General features: G+C 48.8%; 1 protein-coding gene across 1 annotated transcript in view; it reads left to right on the top strand.

The window, feature by feature from the left end:
- LOC135898755 (salivary peroxidase/catechol oxidase-like) overlaps positions 1-16247 on the top strand; it is a 217239-nt gene that overhangs the window by 154644 nt on the left and 46348 nt on the right. The window contains exon 5 of the mRNA XM_065427888.1: positions 11077-11247. Within this exon, the coding sequence (XP_065283960.1) occupies positions 11077-11247 (171 nt within the window). The remainder of the gene's footprint in view (positions 1-11076; positions 11248-16247) is intronic.

Here is a 16247-nt window from a genome sequence, read left to right as displayed (position 1 = left end):
GATCACGCGCGCGCGCACAAACACGCACAAACAAACACACACACACACACACACACACACACACACACGCACACACGCATATATATATATATATATATATATATATATATATATATATATATATATATATATATATATATATATATATATATATATATATATATATATATATATATATATATGATTGACTAAGTGCTTTCGGTCGTGACATTGCGGATGCAGGAGAAAGCGACTGTTCATCTGCTCTTGGCACGAGTTTGTAAATTCCCGGCTACATGCAGTGCAATAATATTTGGCTCGCATGTTCACAGAAACCTCGTTACAACATCGCCAACAATTTTTTTTCGCTACCTTCAGAAAGTGCTTCAGAGCCCCTTTAAAGAGGGTGGTCTGCGGAAGGAAGAATGGGAATCCGTTCAAGCTTATAGTGTGAATCCGAGAGAGGGAGAGTATAACAATTGCAGATGGGTGGAAGATGCTTGGGCCAGTTGGTACATTGCCAAAAAGTTAAACAGCGTGATGCACACAGGACTGAAATGACAGAACGTTCTTCTTTCAGTCCTTTGTGTATCGCGCTATTTTGATCTTTTAAAGAGAAAATGTACGGTCAGACGTCAGGTTGGCACGCAGACAGATATAGAGAACAAAAATTACAGATGAAAGGGAGAAAGATTAAGCAGAACTGTCCAGTTGGATACTCTGCACTGAGGGAAAGGAGAACGGGTGGAAAAGATGAGGAGAAAAGAAGAGAAGATACGAAGAGAGTCTGTCCGCACAAGCACGCAGCGTCGCCGAAACGATGTATTACAGCGTCCGATATCATGAAGCACGCAGACGTCGCACAAAATAGGAAAGAAGAGAAAGGCGATAAAAATGCCGCTGTGAGCCCGCAGATTGTATCGCCGCATACACATCGCAGCCAGGAGGTGCTGCAAGTAGAGCGCAATGTTTTCTTCTTCCGGAAAGGCGACGTACCGATCTGGCACGCTCATGCTCGATGCAACGATCGGTGCCGCGTGCAAGGCGCCGATTCGTGCATTCCGTCGGCTTTTCGTTACACTTATTCTCGCGAGCTGGGCGTAGTTCCCGTTGCAAAGTGCCGATAAAGACATCGCATAGAATACGCAGCTAAGGAACGCACAGTTATAGTATACGGCGACTCATCTGCGACCTCTTTCTACGCTTCATTAACGACAGAAAGGCGGTGCTGAAATGCGCGATAAAATCAGAATGGCCTGAATTTCAACGCGCGTCGAATCGCGAAAGCGAAAGTTAGCCTGGATATGGGAGGAAACGTAATACGGCTACCGCATTTCGCACAAGAAAGAAAGAAAGAAAGAAAGAAAGAAAGAAAGAAAGAAAGAAAGAAAGAAAGAAAGAAAGGAAGGAAGGAAGAAAGAAAGAAAGAAAGAAAGAAAGAAAGAAAGAAAGAAAGAAAGAAAGAAAGAAAGAAAGAAAGAAAGAAAGAAAGAAAGAAAGAAAGAAAGAAAGAAAGAAAGAAATCATGCGGGTGAGGGGCTGTAGGACCATAAAGTGAGGAATTAACTGGGAGCGTCGTGAAACCTTTTCTCGATACACTCTTTCACGCTTCGTTACGAAAACCGCGAACGAATTTTATTGCAAACAAACAACGGGACAGGCTGAGACATGCGGTAGCTGTTATTTTTAAAGCACTTGGCAATGTTGCATCCCATTCGTGACTACAGCGCAGCACTTCCTGACACTCCTGCTTCCTTGCCGAGCGCTATATGTACAACGAAGAGGACCGTTAACGAGGATATAGCGCATCGACTTCAAAAGGAAGCTCGTCGGCGCGTGGACGCATTCGCAAACCGGGAAGCGTGAACGTAAGGCAACAAATTGTGTTTCGGAAGCAGTTAGTTTTGAAGATGACCGGTAAGAAGGCTTTCGTCCCTCTCAGCCCCATTAGCGAGCCTGTTCAAATGACATCGAGTGTGCCAGTGCATAACAGGATGTTCAAACGCGCTCAAAGCGCTAAAGGGGTGCGTAAAAGTTACAGTACACCCAAATACGGAAAGTCACAGCGATTGCTGAGCGCGTCATGTCACGTGTGTAGCAGGCGATCACAATATATCTTCGAACGTGGGAGATACGAGAAGATCGAATTTCATCTTAAATGAGGCATCTATTCCATAACCGAAACAATGAACACAATGAACATAAACCAATTTGCCCAACTTTTAACTTGTAGCAGAACTGAAAGGAAGATGGCGCAGGTTTAAAAAAAAAAGGCGGGGGGAGGGGCGATACCCAGGTCTATAATGCACATGCTGATACAAGCGTGAGGCGAAGGTTAATTAAATACTATACAATTAACGATGCTGTGTCGGCAAAGAGAGCTGGTAGGTAAAGAAAGCTCCGTTTTATTATTCAAGCCCAAGTGCAGAGTGAAACAGCCATTCACTCCGCGATGTGTGTTATAAGACAGGCAAAGAAATTTATATTCTGGCACGCTCCGTGTTACCGACATTTCTGCGAATAAAGGCTGCAGTCTCACCACGAGCACTACTGTTTCGTATCAGACTCTTTTGCCAGACTCTTTTGAATGCAGCTCAACTGTAAGCCGAAAGAAGACGAGCGCAGCCAGACGATTACAGAGGCATAGTTCGAATCCCATTTCGGGTGATTCGTTCCAGCGACATGCGCTTCATTTTACTCCACGCGTGCGCGCGTACGTTTTGCGTATGTGCTCCTGTACATAGGCAGAGAGAGAGAGAGAGAGAGAGAGACAGAAGAAAAGGCAGGGAGGTAAATCAAGGCCGTGCCCGCCGTTGATTATACAACGCTTGGTGAACTGGGAGAAATATATGAGAAAAAGGAAAGATAAGAGTGTGTGTGTAGTGTTCCAACACAGCTAGTTGCAGTGCGAGGCGACATTTTCCCCGTCAAATCAAGGTTTGACGGGCAGAGAAACTAAGAAATTAGGGAGGGTACAACGCATACATAAATGAACCCAGAGGGTTTCGTGCGACGTATAACAGCCGGTTGCTCATAGCTTCACTCGCTCTTTCGCTGTACTATTTAGGGAAAAGAAATGCCGAAAAGAAACGGCACGGTACCAGGAAACAAATCCTTATGCCAGACGGCTGGCGACAGAAGCACTCCGCATACTTCCTCACCAGAGGCTCGAAGACACTCCCGTTACGTAAAGTGCCTTTGGCAGCGCGCCAAAAACGGGTCGACGTACTTCGAGCCTCGCAGGTCAAAAGAGAGTCCTTGAGTCGCTTGCTCTCATTCGGGTTACATTAACCAGCTCCTACAGCCGAAACGACGCTCCCGCGATCCTTCCTCTCCACGCTGCCGGCGCCGTGATTAAAAGTTCCACTCAGCAGCACGACGCCCCGCCAGTCGCGGCGTATGCGCGCACCTGTGTACACCAGGTGTGTACAGAAGAAGGCGGCTCGGCAACGAGATCAATATGCGCGGCGGCGGGAAGACGAGGAAATGGATATGCTCAAAAACGCAGCCCAGTGTACACCGACCGGTCAACCGCAGCTGTCTGCACGGCGCCGCCAAGCGCGAACAGTGCGCCGCTCTCTCGCACGGCTCTTGTCCGCGATCAAGGACCGCTAAATGAGCGACTCGCCTCCCACTGCCGCCGTATTTGCGGCCGTGCCGGAATGCAGCCGGCAGAGATACGATGGCCCGGAGATTCACCACCTGAAGAAAGAAATGCGAAAAAGAATCAAAGAAAAGAAGATGTGCCAGGAGGCAGGAAAAGAAATAAAAGGGGGACGCCCCGTCTGTCCGCGGCGGAGAGCGAGACGGCGTGCTGCAGGCCGGCCGAACGAACCGGTCCCTTTCCCTGCGCCGGCGGCGGCTCGTGCTCGGCTCGCGGCGGCTCGTGCGCCGAAGGAAGTCGGGCCCTGTTTACGGAGTGAAAATGATCACCCCGCTTGCCCTCCGTGCAATGCTATCGTATTATCATTTCGAGGAAGGGTGTCGTCATAGCAGGGAAGACGAAACGGGCCGAGGGGAGGGAAGAGGGATGATGGCTGCAGCGGTGGCCAGGCAAATGCAAGCGGTAATGAGGGGTTCAGCTGGAGTGCGCCGGTCAGATGCAAAGCGTTTTGCGGAGCGCAGATTTAAATGCCTTCTTCCACCTGTCTACGCGACGGGAAGTTGCCGGGAAAACTGCACGACGCCGATGGGGGATGCATATGTGGTGCTGCTGGGCACGAGAGACGGAAGTGCACCTTCCAGGCAGCGCTAGCCACTGTAATGGACGTTCCTTTGGGGCCTCGAGGGCATAAATAAATTCGTCCGGACAACGGGCGGCGTTCGTTCAGGCTTTCTACGGCGTTGTGTTTCCGCGCTCATGGAGGCGTACTGAATTGCCGTATGAGAAATGTGCAACATTTTGTCACAAACATTTGACGTATACAGAAAGATGCCGAGAGTATTGACGCCTTCGAAAATGCGCAGCCACGCAGGTTAAGTGCAGACAGGCAGGATTCGTGTTTATTTTCTCCGTTGCTTCGAGCTTTACCTAGCTTAACGTGATCATGATCAGCTTATGCATTCGCGCTCAAATTACCCCTGTCTTGCGCCAGCTGACCCTATATTATGCCTGCAAAGTGCATGTTTCCTTACACCAGCTCGTTTTCTGCCATCCATGACTGCGCCTTCCTTCTCTTGGCACCCATTCTGTAGCTCTATTAGAATGCGCCGGTTATCTGCACTAAGCTTTACATGACCAGCCCAAACTCCGTTTCTTTTTATTGATGTCAACTGGAACATTGGCTACCTTTCGTTTGTTCTCTAATCCATACCGCTGTTTCCTTTTCTCTAAACGTCGCGTCTACAACAATATTTGTTCCATCGCTCATGGCGCGGTCTTTAACTTCCTCTCAAGCCTTATTGTTAAACCTCTGAGTTTCTGTCCAGTGTGTTACGCCTTCGTAGGGCTGTTCGTAGGGCTCTAGACCACCCGTATTAGGCAAAGCCAGTCACGTTCTTGACAACTCTTGCAAGCGGGCAGTAACGTTTCCGTTTAAGTTACCTGCATAGCTCACAAAGGCCACGACATTAGTTTGGTTCTTTAGTCATTCCATGTTCTTATATGTGCCCGACATCATTCTATAATCACGCTGAGCGCCATCGATTAAACTGCAGCCACTAGTGGACTGCGACACACCTACGGAAATGTCTGAGCGCGGTATGCGCGCGAATAAGCACCTACGCGACCTTTCATGCGTCCACGGTCTCATACGTTCAGAAGGCATTCCAAATTAAACACACGTTTATGAACGTTCCAATACTGCGCGTTCACTTTGAGATTGGCTCCGCCCGCAAGTAATACGTAGCGCATAACTTCCGAAGGGCATAACGCACAGGTAGGGCGCAGGCGGCAAATAGCAGGCGCGATTTAACCTTGGGAAACAAGCGTGGCCACCCCGCGTGCATTCTTTCGCTACTGTGATTCGATTGCACCGGGGCTGCTGCACACAGCAGGCCTTGGTGTTTACGAGGCTTGTGGGAGAGGGACTTCGCCATCTGGACGAAAGTCAACGCTATACAGCAGAGGTGTTTCGCAATCCGGCGTGTTCGATATATGCTAATTTATTTTCACTCAGAAGACACTCCCACGTCGTAAACGCTGGGCTGCGCGGGCACGAGTTTTTTGTCATCGTTTGCGCGCGATTATACAAAAAGCTGCAATTACATCAAACGTATATACAGAAATTAGTGCCTGTCTCTGGCACTACGTCGCCACGTATTTTTATAATCAAAAAGTCAGAAAGTATTTTATGCGAAGCATATTACGAGAGCTCAACCCAGCTCCTCAGGCGCGGCGGTGTCGCCTTCAATACCACGTGACACCGTGACGTCACGACAGAGGCGAAACGGGGCTCCAACTCGCGCCGTCGCTCGCGGCGTCGCGGCGGTATATAAGCAGCTGCGCTTGCCTCTGCTAGACACTCACGAGGTGAGATGCCTCCTGGAGACAGAGCTGCTCATTGGAATGAGAAGCGAAGGTTGCGGCGTGCTACAGAGACTGATTTTCTAGGTGCCTTTGGCTCAACTCTTGCAAGATGGGCTGGGTGGGAATCGAACCAGGGTCTCCGGAGTGTGAGACGGAGACGCTACCACTGAGCCACGAGTACGATGCTTCAAAGCGGTACAAAAGCGCCTCTAGTGAATGCGGTGTTGCCTTAGAAACGAGCTGTTCTCGTGCGTCGCTTGCTCAGGCACACATTTTGTTGCCGCGCCGAACGCTGCGTTGCTCGACGCTCACCGCGTCCAATGCGGGGCGCATAGCCGCTGCGCCGTAGCCCATTGTCTTACACCCCTTGGCGGGTCGACGGGAACGCTGTCGCGTTCCACTCTTGAAGGCGAAGCAGAGTAACGCATGAGTTGTTTCTTCGTCTAGCCGAACCAAATATAGCCAAGCAACAGCAGTTCACCAGGCTAAAGAGTGGTTCAACAACTACAATAAAGGCTAGTATGCTTCGCATCCTGGGCTTAACCTTAGCTAAGCCACAGCCACTTTTTTATCAGAAAGTCTCTTCCCCTATTTTTTATTAAGCAAAATAAGCTACATACAGGTAACCACAAATATATGTTCTATTATAAGCCCCTTACACTGTTTTTTCCACATAGTTCCCATGCCAGTTCAGACATTTGTCCTCCCATCGCAGCACTAAATTTGAGATGCCCTCGTAGTCATTCAGCGACGCACCCCCCCCCCCCCCTCACCGCTCACTGTTATGCAAGCCTTCACTGCCTATTGCGAACTCACAACACCGCCACCTCACACTTCTCAAAGCGAGACACCATTCCCCATACGTGAGCTGCATTTCCCTGTGGATTTCAATGGGCCTTCGTCTCTCGCTCCATAGAAATCGAATCACACTTTGTTGCTCGTACGCCTTAGACGTGTGAAGCTGAACCGTCATATTCAACAACTGAAAGCAGCGCCGTGCGGCGGAGCTACCGGCAGATAAGGCCGGGCTGGTCCAACAAAGGTCCGCCACTGGGACTGGATATGTTGACTTCGCATTCACAACCATAAAAAGAAAAGAAAAATAGGAGCAAAGGCTTTCTGCTTCGCCCTCGTATAACTGAGTTGAAGAGAAGCACACATGTAACAGGCGCTACAACCTCCGCGATTCGTAAAAGTGGAGAGACCGAACAACGTGGAACCTTGTGAGGAATAAACATAGCCGAATTGGCTTCGTGGAGCGTGGAAAAGAGGAGAAACGTTCCAGTCACTGATGCGGCCTGCTGAGCCAACGCTTCGGGTCAACGACTTACTCGCAAATACAAGGCGTCAATAGTTACGAAAAGCTGTCGTTTCCTACAATGCAGGAAATATTTTACACGCGTTGGCCTAATAAATGCCGAAGTTTACCCCTCTAGCTGCTTAACCTTGAATGAACAGTAATATAAGGTGAAACGTTCAATAAATAACAAAAGCCATATCACAAACGCGTCAGTAAAAATTGCGACCGCGGACTATCGACACCAGTGAAAAAAGGAAAAGAAAAAGGTCAGGGATGCAGAATTCTTGCTTAAAGATATTAAAGATACCGTCCTCGAAGCAGCTCGAACGTCGCCCCTTATGTGGCTTCACAATTGAGTTGCGTTAGTGCGGCCTTCGCCACTCGAATGCGGCGGCCTGAGACGTCTTAGGTGCCGACAACGCCCCTGCATGCCCTTGAAGTAGGCGTGCCGCTGCCACGGCACGGAGATCACTACCGCGAACACCGCGCTCTTATTAACACCTTCGCGCAGCCAGAAGCTGTCAGACGATGGCAGCGCTGACAGAGGCGCTCTGTTCTCTTGACGGTCCGTTAACCTATATACATGCAGCCTTGCAGATGCAAGCTAAGGCCCTTAACCACACGTCTTCGAGAATACCATATTGATCGCGTATATTTGCATGCGGGCCGAAACGCACATAATGAGATGTGCGTGCCCTTTAGGCTTTTTCTTGAAACGACATCGCTACAGTCTAATAAGACGGCACTATCAATCACAGCTTAAGAGAGAATCGGTGTTACGTACAGTTGAAAAAACTAAGTTCAGCGGGCGGCGTTTGGACTGAAGAAGCATGAGCTACGTTGTAAGGAAATGTCGGTGCGAGAACGAACAGATAACAGGTGCATATATGAATAATTGCTTTATCTGCACAGAAGACGATGTAAGGAGAGACGTATACATATATATAAAGAGGTCACTGAAGAACTGAGGCTTGTACAAGCGTGCTTGAATGCAAGCGAAGGTGCCATGAGGCGAGTATAGCACAAAAGATCGTCTAGTTTGGGTACAGCGGGGATTTATGCTCAGTGAAGCGACTATACACTGACTCTCGGCTTCATGTTTGTGATACACTGCTTAGGCAAGTGTTCGTCTTCACGAAACCTATGGAAACTTATTCCCAAGAGTTTCTCTTGTAATTCAGCGAAATCTCGTGATTTCGCTAAGCGTTCCCGCAAGAAATCCCACAAGTCAGTCAGTGGGAACGACCATGTATTCCACACACGCATGCCAGATGTGTCATCACACTCCTTTCACTGAAACATCGAAGCATTTTTCAAGTTTTAGAGCTGGTGTCAGCAAACCGATGGACGAACAGTTCAGCTGCTGCCACGTTCATGATTGCCCAACTCAGCTATCGCGATTTGTTCTTGATTTGTCAATGCCTCGGCAACCAGTCGTCATTGACCAGTGTTCGAGTGCCAGCCAATCACACTCCATTTCTCTTGGCCTGCAGCTTCTATTGGCGAACTCCATCTCTAGTCACTTTAGAGCAGAAATTTCGCTAAAGCCGGCGCGCGAATCATGCTGTACAATGCAGTCTGTAGATATGAGGCTATGTGGTTATTTCGCCGCATACTGTAGCAGCCACCGCAAAGCGTGCAAGAATGACCGCGATTCCGTGTTAGTAAACCCCACGCGATCGACGAAAACGCATCAATAATCATCTTGAAAGATGACAGCCGGAGCCAACAGCGGGAAGCTAACTCAAGGTTCACGCGGCGTACTGGTAAGAGAAATGGGACACTATTCATGGAACACGAAAAAAAGAAAAGGTATTTGGGTGTCCCCAATCCTTGAAGGTCCGCGGCCAATTTCCTCGCCTGTGAGTGATGACGACAAATCCACCCCGAGCCTCAGGCGCGCGATGCTGCTTTTATTTATTTAGGCACGCTCGACAAACGGCACTGCGAAGACACACGAGCCAGGGTTTATCGCCTTGCGAGATACGAGGCACGCGTGCAGAAACCCGCTGAGCTTAGGCATTGCACTGGCGTGCATAATTTAGCGAATACGTTGGTATTCGTCATCCTTGACGTTCGTTATAGCTGCTTGGTTTTCTTTCTTCTCGCAATATATGACGCACCTTGCGTGCCGGGCATTCGGAACATTCCTATATCACGACAAACGCTTTCCTGGGACGAACGGAAATCCAGCTTGTATAGAACCGCAGCCCGGTATATCGTTAAAACCAAGATATTTACTCCGCGACTTAACAGTAAACAAAGCGCTCTTAACGTTTCGTCTTCTCATTCTTAATTTCGCTAATTATTCGTACTCCAAGTTGCACGCAACTTCGCTTATCTTTATTGGAACTGGTGAACAAGAAGAAAAAATGACACGATCTTTGCAGATAGCTCATGTACCTAATACAGCCACACTTTCTATTTTCGCCTTACCAAACTGCCGAAATAGAGGCGACGGTATGTGTTGTGTTTTAGCGTTGGTGTTCCTCGTTGCAATGTTTAATACCAGGGTTTCCGTTTCAGGGTCTCGCTTCATTGACTTTTATCATTGTATAAACGTGCTCATAGTTTGCATCAGGCCATGTTCTATGTAATTTTGATATGTAGCCTGACTGCAAAGTGAAACAAAAAATGCCCTTTCATTTTCTTCTGTCGCAACACTGCGTCTGTATAGGTTCCCCGATTTCCAGCAAAGGACGTCGGAATTTTCTTCCTATCAGCAATGTTCGACTTTCAGCTGACTAGTGCATCTGCTATATTTTCATCGATAGATAACAGCAGCAAATGTTACGAATTCAGCACTATGTATATTTTATAATATTCAGGTCGACATTTAATAGAAAGGGGTCAATATGGCTAGGCCATGAAGTATGTTGAAGAAACAACCGCTGGTTTATTTAGTAACACAATAGGCAACCAGGGTAAATGAAACCTAGGTAGAAGTGGCACAATATAAGACGAAATCGTATACAAAATTTCGTGGATGTAAAGATGAGAAGCCGGTGGGGTTGGTGGAAGAGTCGTGCGCTAAATGTAGTTCGGTAACATCTCTCCACATTATTGGCATTTGAAAAGGTTCGTAGTGACCTTCGTTGTGTATCAGAATTACCCAACAAGCCCGGCGACTATAGCGTCAATTGTCTCGCACGTTGTTGCGCGTAAGAGGTATGCGTATGCAGAGAATGACCGTAAAATATACACAGCATCGCTGCACTCTATCCACACCTTTCCAAACAGCTAAGGTTTTACAAATTTTACAAAACCAGCTCGCCGTTGCGCGTCGGCAAAGTTCAGGTTGGCCAGCACATGATCGTGAAACTGGTAAAATCGAAAAGCAGCGTGATATTTCTACAAGTTTTCAGTAGCTAGAAAGAGGTCATCCGAGCGAATATTTTACACACCTGCAAACACCTCGATTATTGCAGCTGTACCTGGTAATGTGATTGACACATGTGACGCTGTGTGTGGCGCCTTCTCATGGCAGCGATTTGAACGAGCGAGTTTAGAGTCACCGCATGACAAGCAGTTGCAAGCAGTAGTGGAAACTGCGAGCTGTAAAATGTATTTGAAGGTTGGCTAATACACATTGTTTTGCGGGTGCTTTTCATTTGATGCCACTATGCCGCGTGGTAGCGCACATTATCTTCGTGGTTCTTGCTACAAGCGAAGCCATCGATACCTTTTCAGAGATGGTCGTGCGTATATGCGGCGGGCAGGTTTCACTGCATTTCATATCACTGAGACTCGACGGGGGACGACGCTTGGCTCCCCCCCCTCCACCTAGAACTTCGCGTGTTTAATTTTGTTCGTCCTTTCACCGTTGCAGGCATCAGCGAGCCCCGAGCCGCCAAGGACGGCGGCCCGCTGCCAAACGCCCGTATGGTGAGCTTCTTGGTGCACCACGACGTGAGTGAACACGACCGCCGTGTGCGGAACTTGCTCGTCTCCATGGGACAGATGTTGGACCACGACCTTACGCTTGCCGCCCCCACGCTCAGTGAGTGAATACCGTTCACCTGACGGGACAAGCTTACCTCGCATCGACTCGGGGAGGTAGATTCTGAGCCAGGCAACTGACAACGGTTTCGCGGAAGACTGACGCCGATAGGATAGCATAGAAGAAAGAAAGAAAGAAAGAAAGAAAGAAAGAAAGAAAGAAAGAAAGAAAGAAAGAAAGAAAGAAAGAAAGAAAGAAAGAAAGAAAGAAAGAAAGAAAGAAAGAAAGAAAGAAAGAAAGAAAGAAAGATAGATAGATAGATAGATAGATAGATAGATAGATAGATAGATAGATAGATAGATAGATAGATAGATAGATAGATAGATAGATAGATAGATAGATAGATAGATAGATAGATAGATAGATAGATAGATAGATAGATAGATAGATAGATAGATAGATAGATAGATAGATAGATAGATAGATAGATAGATAGATAGATAGATAGATAGATAGATAGATAGATAGATAGATAGATAGATAGATAGATAGATAGATAGATAGATAGATAGATCAAAACAAAGGTGGGGATGTCAACCAGAACGAAAAACCCGGGGACGAAAAGAGGGGAAGTAAAGAGATAAAAAGGTAGAGACAGAGATAGGGAGAGCACCGACGTACGAACGCAGCTGGCCGCGGTCATTGAACAGCACAGAATCACGTGCCGCACAGCAAACACCGATTCATGTTCCAGCCGTGTGTGCAGGTCTGTTATTCTAAAATAACTGTAGCAGCGCTTTCTTGTCACTCTGATGCCTTGTCTTAAAGTACGCTTAGTCACTACCAGGCGCCGGTCGACTGACGGTTGCCCGCAACTTAACGCGTGTGCAAGGGGCGCAGGCCTCGACAGTGGCAACCGCAACGGCGCGTGCACATTCAAGGGCTCCATGGCTGCTTTCCCAATGATCACGTGCGCACCGGAGCACCCACTACACCGCTATGCTCGCCTAATCCAGGAGTTCCTCTAAGTTAGTATGGGTAAACAGTGCACTATCGAAGAACAAACCATTGCGCACCCCCCCCCCCCCTTCCCAACACCCCATCCCCGCCTCGGTCTCACCTGTCAATTCCCATGTAAGTGAGCGGGAGAACAACTTGAAATTCTTTATTCGCAATCCACGTCCCCACTATAGTCCTCTTTCATCAGGCCTTCTGTACTCTTTAAATTATAATGTGCCCGAATACGTCATTCGAGTTGCTTATCTCTTGACTATTTGCGCTGCAAGAAACTCAGTTTTAAAGAATTAAGATATACAAGTATGTTTAGGGCAGATTAGGGTGTTAAGGATGCGTTTATAAAAAAACTGCGAAAAGAAGAAAGATGGGGAAGCGAAAAAGCAGAAACAAAAAAATAATGCAGAGCGTATACACACGCATACTCTAGTCCCTTGACACACCTCTGTACTGCACCCGTTTACCTTCACGAGAACTGGTTCTCACCGATGCTGAGCGCAGGTCCCACAGTGAGATGAGAGCAGGTATGTGGCTGCATATTCCTTTCATACTTTCATTCGCCCTTGCCCTCACAGAATTGAACGATTCTTAGTAGCGCGTGTTGTGCCATTACCACAAGCCCGGATCCCGAATCTGCAAGATGCAGAATCTATCCTGCGAGCGCCATAATTCTCCCTTCACAAGTCAAGATGCTGCGCCTTCGTGCGGGAGAAGCCTCGGCGGAGCAGCGTGTTTTGACGTGTCCGCGTGTGCCCGACGGCCCGGCGCCGCACCTCCCTTGCCGGGAGGTCACCGCGCGCGCGAACTTTGAACCGAGTGGCCAGCGCGGTCGCTGGTTGGACCCCTCGGACGACCGTCGTGTGCTGACTTTGTATTGGGCCGTTTGAGTGACAATGGGCCTCGGGGATTATAAAAGCAGCGACACGCCGCTCGAAAACAGGATCTGCCGACCCCACCGGGAGAGAGTGTCGCTCCCGACTGGGGTGAGATGTGAAACGCGTTTTCGCCGGACGTCGTCGTGCGAGAACAGTCGCGTTTGTTGTGAGCACTCGGCCCCAGTGCCGACCCGTTCATGTCCTGTATGATAACCTGTATATAATGTATAAAGTCCCTTTTGTTATTCTCATCGACGCCAGGCTCGGAGTCTTCGCTACCAACGCTCTGTCACGAAACGGGTGACGAGCGCTACGGGACCACAAAGCCGTATTCGTGGTGCAGCGGTACAAGTTCGTAACACTGGCGGCACCGGTTGGATGTCGTAACACTGGTGGCACCGGTTGGAAGTTCGTAACACTGGATGGCAGCTACGGGATTGACCGGCATCAGCTACCTCGGCGCGGTGAGTGCCTGAAGTTTACCTCAAACACCAGACTTTCTCTGACACAGGTTATAGTAGCTCAGGGATTGACTTGGTGTTGCATTGTGTTTAACCTTGTGTGTTTCAAGCCTAGTAAGAGTGTTTTGAAAACCAGGGGATGCTGAGGGGGTAAAACAGGGCAGTGTGTGAAATACTTGCATATGTCTTACTAGCAGCATTATAGTAGCGTACGGCAGGTATATTCAAAAAGGGTAAACAGCAGGAGGACAGGGTGAACGATGGAGAAGTACAAGGTGAAGGAACTTCTCGAAATTTGTGAGGAGTTGGGCATTGAGTTGGGCTCAACCAAAAGAAAGAATGCGATCCTTGAGGTCATGAGGACTGGGGACGTAACGGCTGAGGAAGCCGCTGAGGCCTTGGCGGGTATCAATGAACGTCGGGAAAGGGAGGAGAAGGAACGTTGCGAGCAGGAAAGGAGAGAACAGCAACGTCGCGAGGAGGAAAAGGAGGAAAGGAGAGAGATTCGTGAGCACGAGCTTAAAATGAAAGAGTTGGAGACCCGAAATAGCTCGCCAGCGCCTAGTCTCACTTCTAACGTTCCAAGAATACGCGATCAACTTCCACCCTTTGTCGTCGGAGAGGATATGGCCAAATACCTCGTGAAATTTGAGCACGTGTGCGAACGGAATAGCATTGAGCGATCCCTCTGGGCACAGAATCTGTTAGCGTTGCTTCCTGGGGAGGCATCAGACGTAATAACTTGCTTATCGAAAGAGGCGTTTGAGAGCTACAGTGATGTGAAGGAAGCGCTACTGCGGAAGTACAAATTGTCGCCCGAAGCTTTCCGGCAGAGGTTCCGGTATGCAAAAAAGGGTAAGGAGTCGAATGTTGACTTCGCGTTTCGTCTAAAAGCCGACTTGGTGGAATGGCTGAAGGGCGAAGAGGTTTACGACGACCGCGACAAAATTGTCGAATGCATCGCGTTGGAGCAGTTCTACCGTTGCATTGATGAGGATGTCCGGCTCTGGCTGCAAGATAGGCTAAAGGAGGTTAAGCTAAACAAGGCAGCAGAGTTAGCGGAAGAGTATTACACCCGCCGCAGCTTGCACAGCAAGGCGGTGCGCGTAGAAAAAGCTGATAGAAGAGATGTGTTTTCCGGGAAGTCCGACGAACGGAAGCAAATCACGCGTCGCGAGTTTCGGAAAGATGAGTCTCTTACCAAAGAAACTGTAAGGGAAGGACAGAATGCATCTCAGAATGCTAACGATGGTCCCAAGCAGCGAAACGATACGACGCGTTCTTTTGAAAAACGGAAGCCGTTAACTTGCTACAATTGCAAAAAGCAAGGGCACATCGCAGTGAGCTGCCCGGAGAAAATTGCTTTTGCGACAATACGGGAAACTAACAAAAACATACGACTATTGGAGCCATATATGCGGGAAATTAAGGTAAACGGCAAGAAGTGCCGAGCACTTCGAGACTCGGCAGCAACTATGGACGTTGTTCACCCGTCTTTCGTCTCCTCGAGTGATTTTACGGGAGAATGCGCTTGGATACGGCAAGTGGCCGAGGAGGAGAGTGTCTGTTTACCGATCGCAACGGTTACCATTGAAGGAGAGTTTGGGAAACTTAACACAGAAGCCGCTGTGTCTGCCGCCCTCCCGGAGCATTTTCCCTACCTCTTCTCAAATAGCTCGGAGCAGCTGCTGAAGGATCAGGGCAAATCATTCTTTGCCGACGTGGCGTACATGGCCCCCACGCGATCCAAAGCGCGCCCGCTGTCGAGGGAACTTGACTTAGCGTCGGTGAGCGAACAGCGGTGCGGCACACGGACCGATCACGGTAACTTGAGTGGCGAGCAGTCACGGGAGAGGCAGAGCTCGGAGGCTGGCCTAGACGAGCGGGTCCTGGAAGTGAGTGGGAGTGACGCGTGCAGTGCTAGCCGCGATATAGACTCGACGCCGCAATTAGGCGACGCGGGCTCCACACTCGCTCCGGTTTCCGCCAGCCGGCAGGAGCAGGCTGCAGTTGAAAGAAAAAGTCTGATTCGCGAACAACAGGAAGATTGTTCACTAGCCGATCTGAGGAAGAGCGTCAAACGGGGAGTGAAAGAAAAGGGGGTTTCATTTGGCAAGGAATCTGGCTTATTGTACCGCCGCTACACGGATAAGCAGGGTCGCAAATATAAGCAGCTTCGGATTCCGCGAAAATATCGCCGGGAAAAATGAATGACCTCATTTGCTTCCTCAGAAGTATGTTTTCGGTCCAAAGCGATTTCAAGGGGACCATTCTATTTGTAATTATTATTGCTGATTAATAATTGTTTCTATTTTGTTGTGTTGATGATTTGAAAACTGATTGTTTAAGCCTTGTGTGCTAGATCGTACACCTGCCTCTTGTTGCAGCGGGAGAAAAAAAAAAAAGGGGGAAAACAATTTAGTTAGGTTGATTTGAATTATGGCCTTGTCTGGTGTTTGACGGGAGACAGAGGGCACTTGTTCGTGTTGGGTGTTGCCTTTTGCCGGTCGGTTTTGCAAGCTGCAGAACGACCAAGCGGGACCAGTGGCGAGAAGCAAGGTCTTAGGAACGACCCGAGCGGAGCTGGTCAAGGTGCCTTGGCGACGACGTGGTGAGCAGAGCTCCTGTCCTGGCGAGTCGGACCTGGGCACGTGAGGTTACCTGGCGTCCCGACACTGGACGTGAACTTGGACGAGCCTGACGAACGTGC

Source organism: Dermacentor albipictus, chromosome 3, assembly GCF_038994185.2.
Source record: "Dermacentor albipictus isolate Rhodes 1998 colony chromosome 3, USDA_Dalb.pri_finalv2, whole genome shotgun sequence".
Lineage (NCBI taxonomy): Eukaryota > Metazoa > Arthropoda > Arachnida > Ixodida > Ixodidae > Dermacentor > Dermacentor albipictus.
The sequence above is the reverse complement of the archived record's forward strand: the minus strand, read 5'-3'. Positions and strand labels throughout refer to the sequence as shown.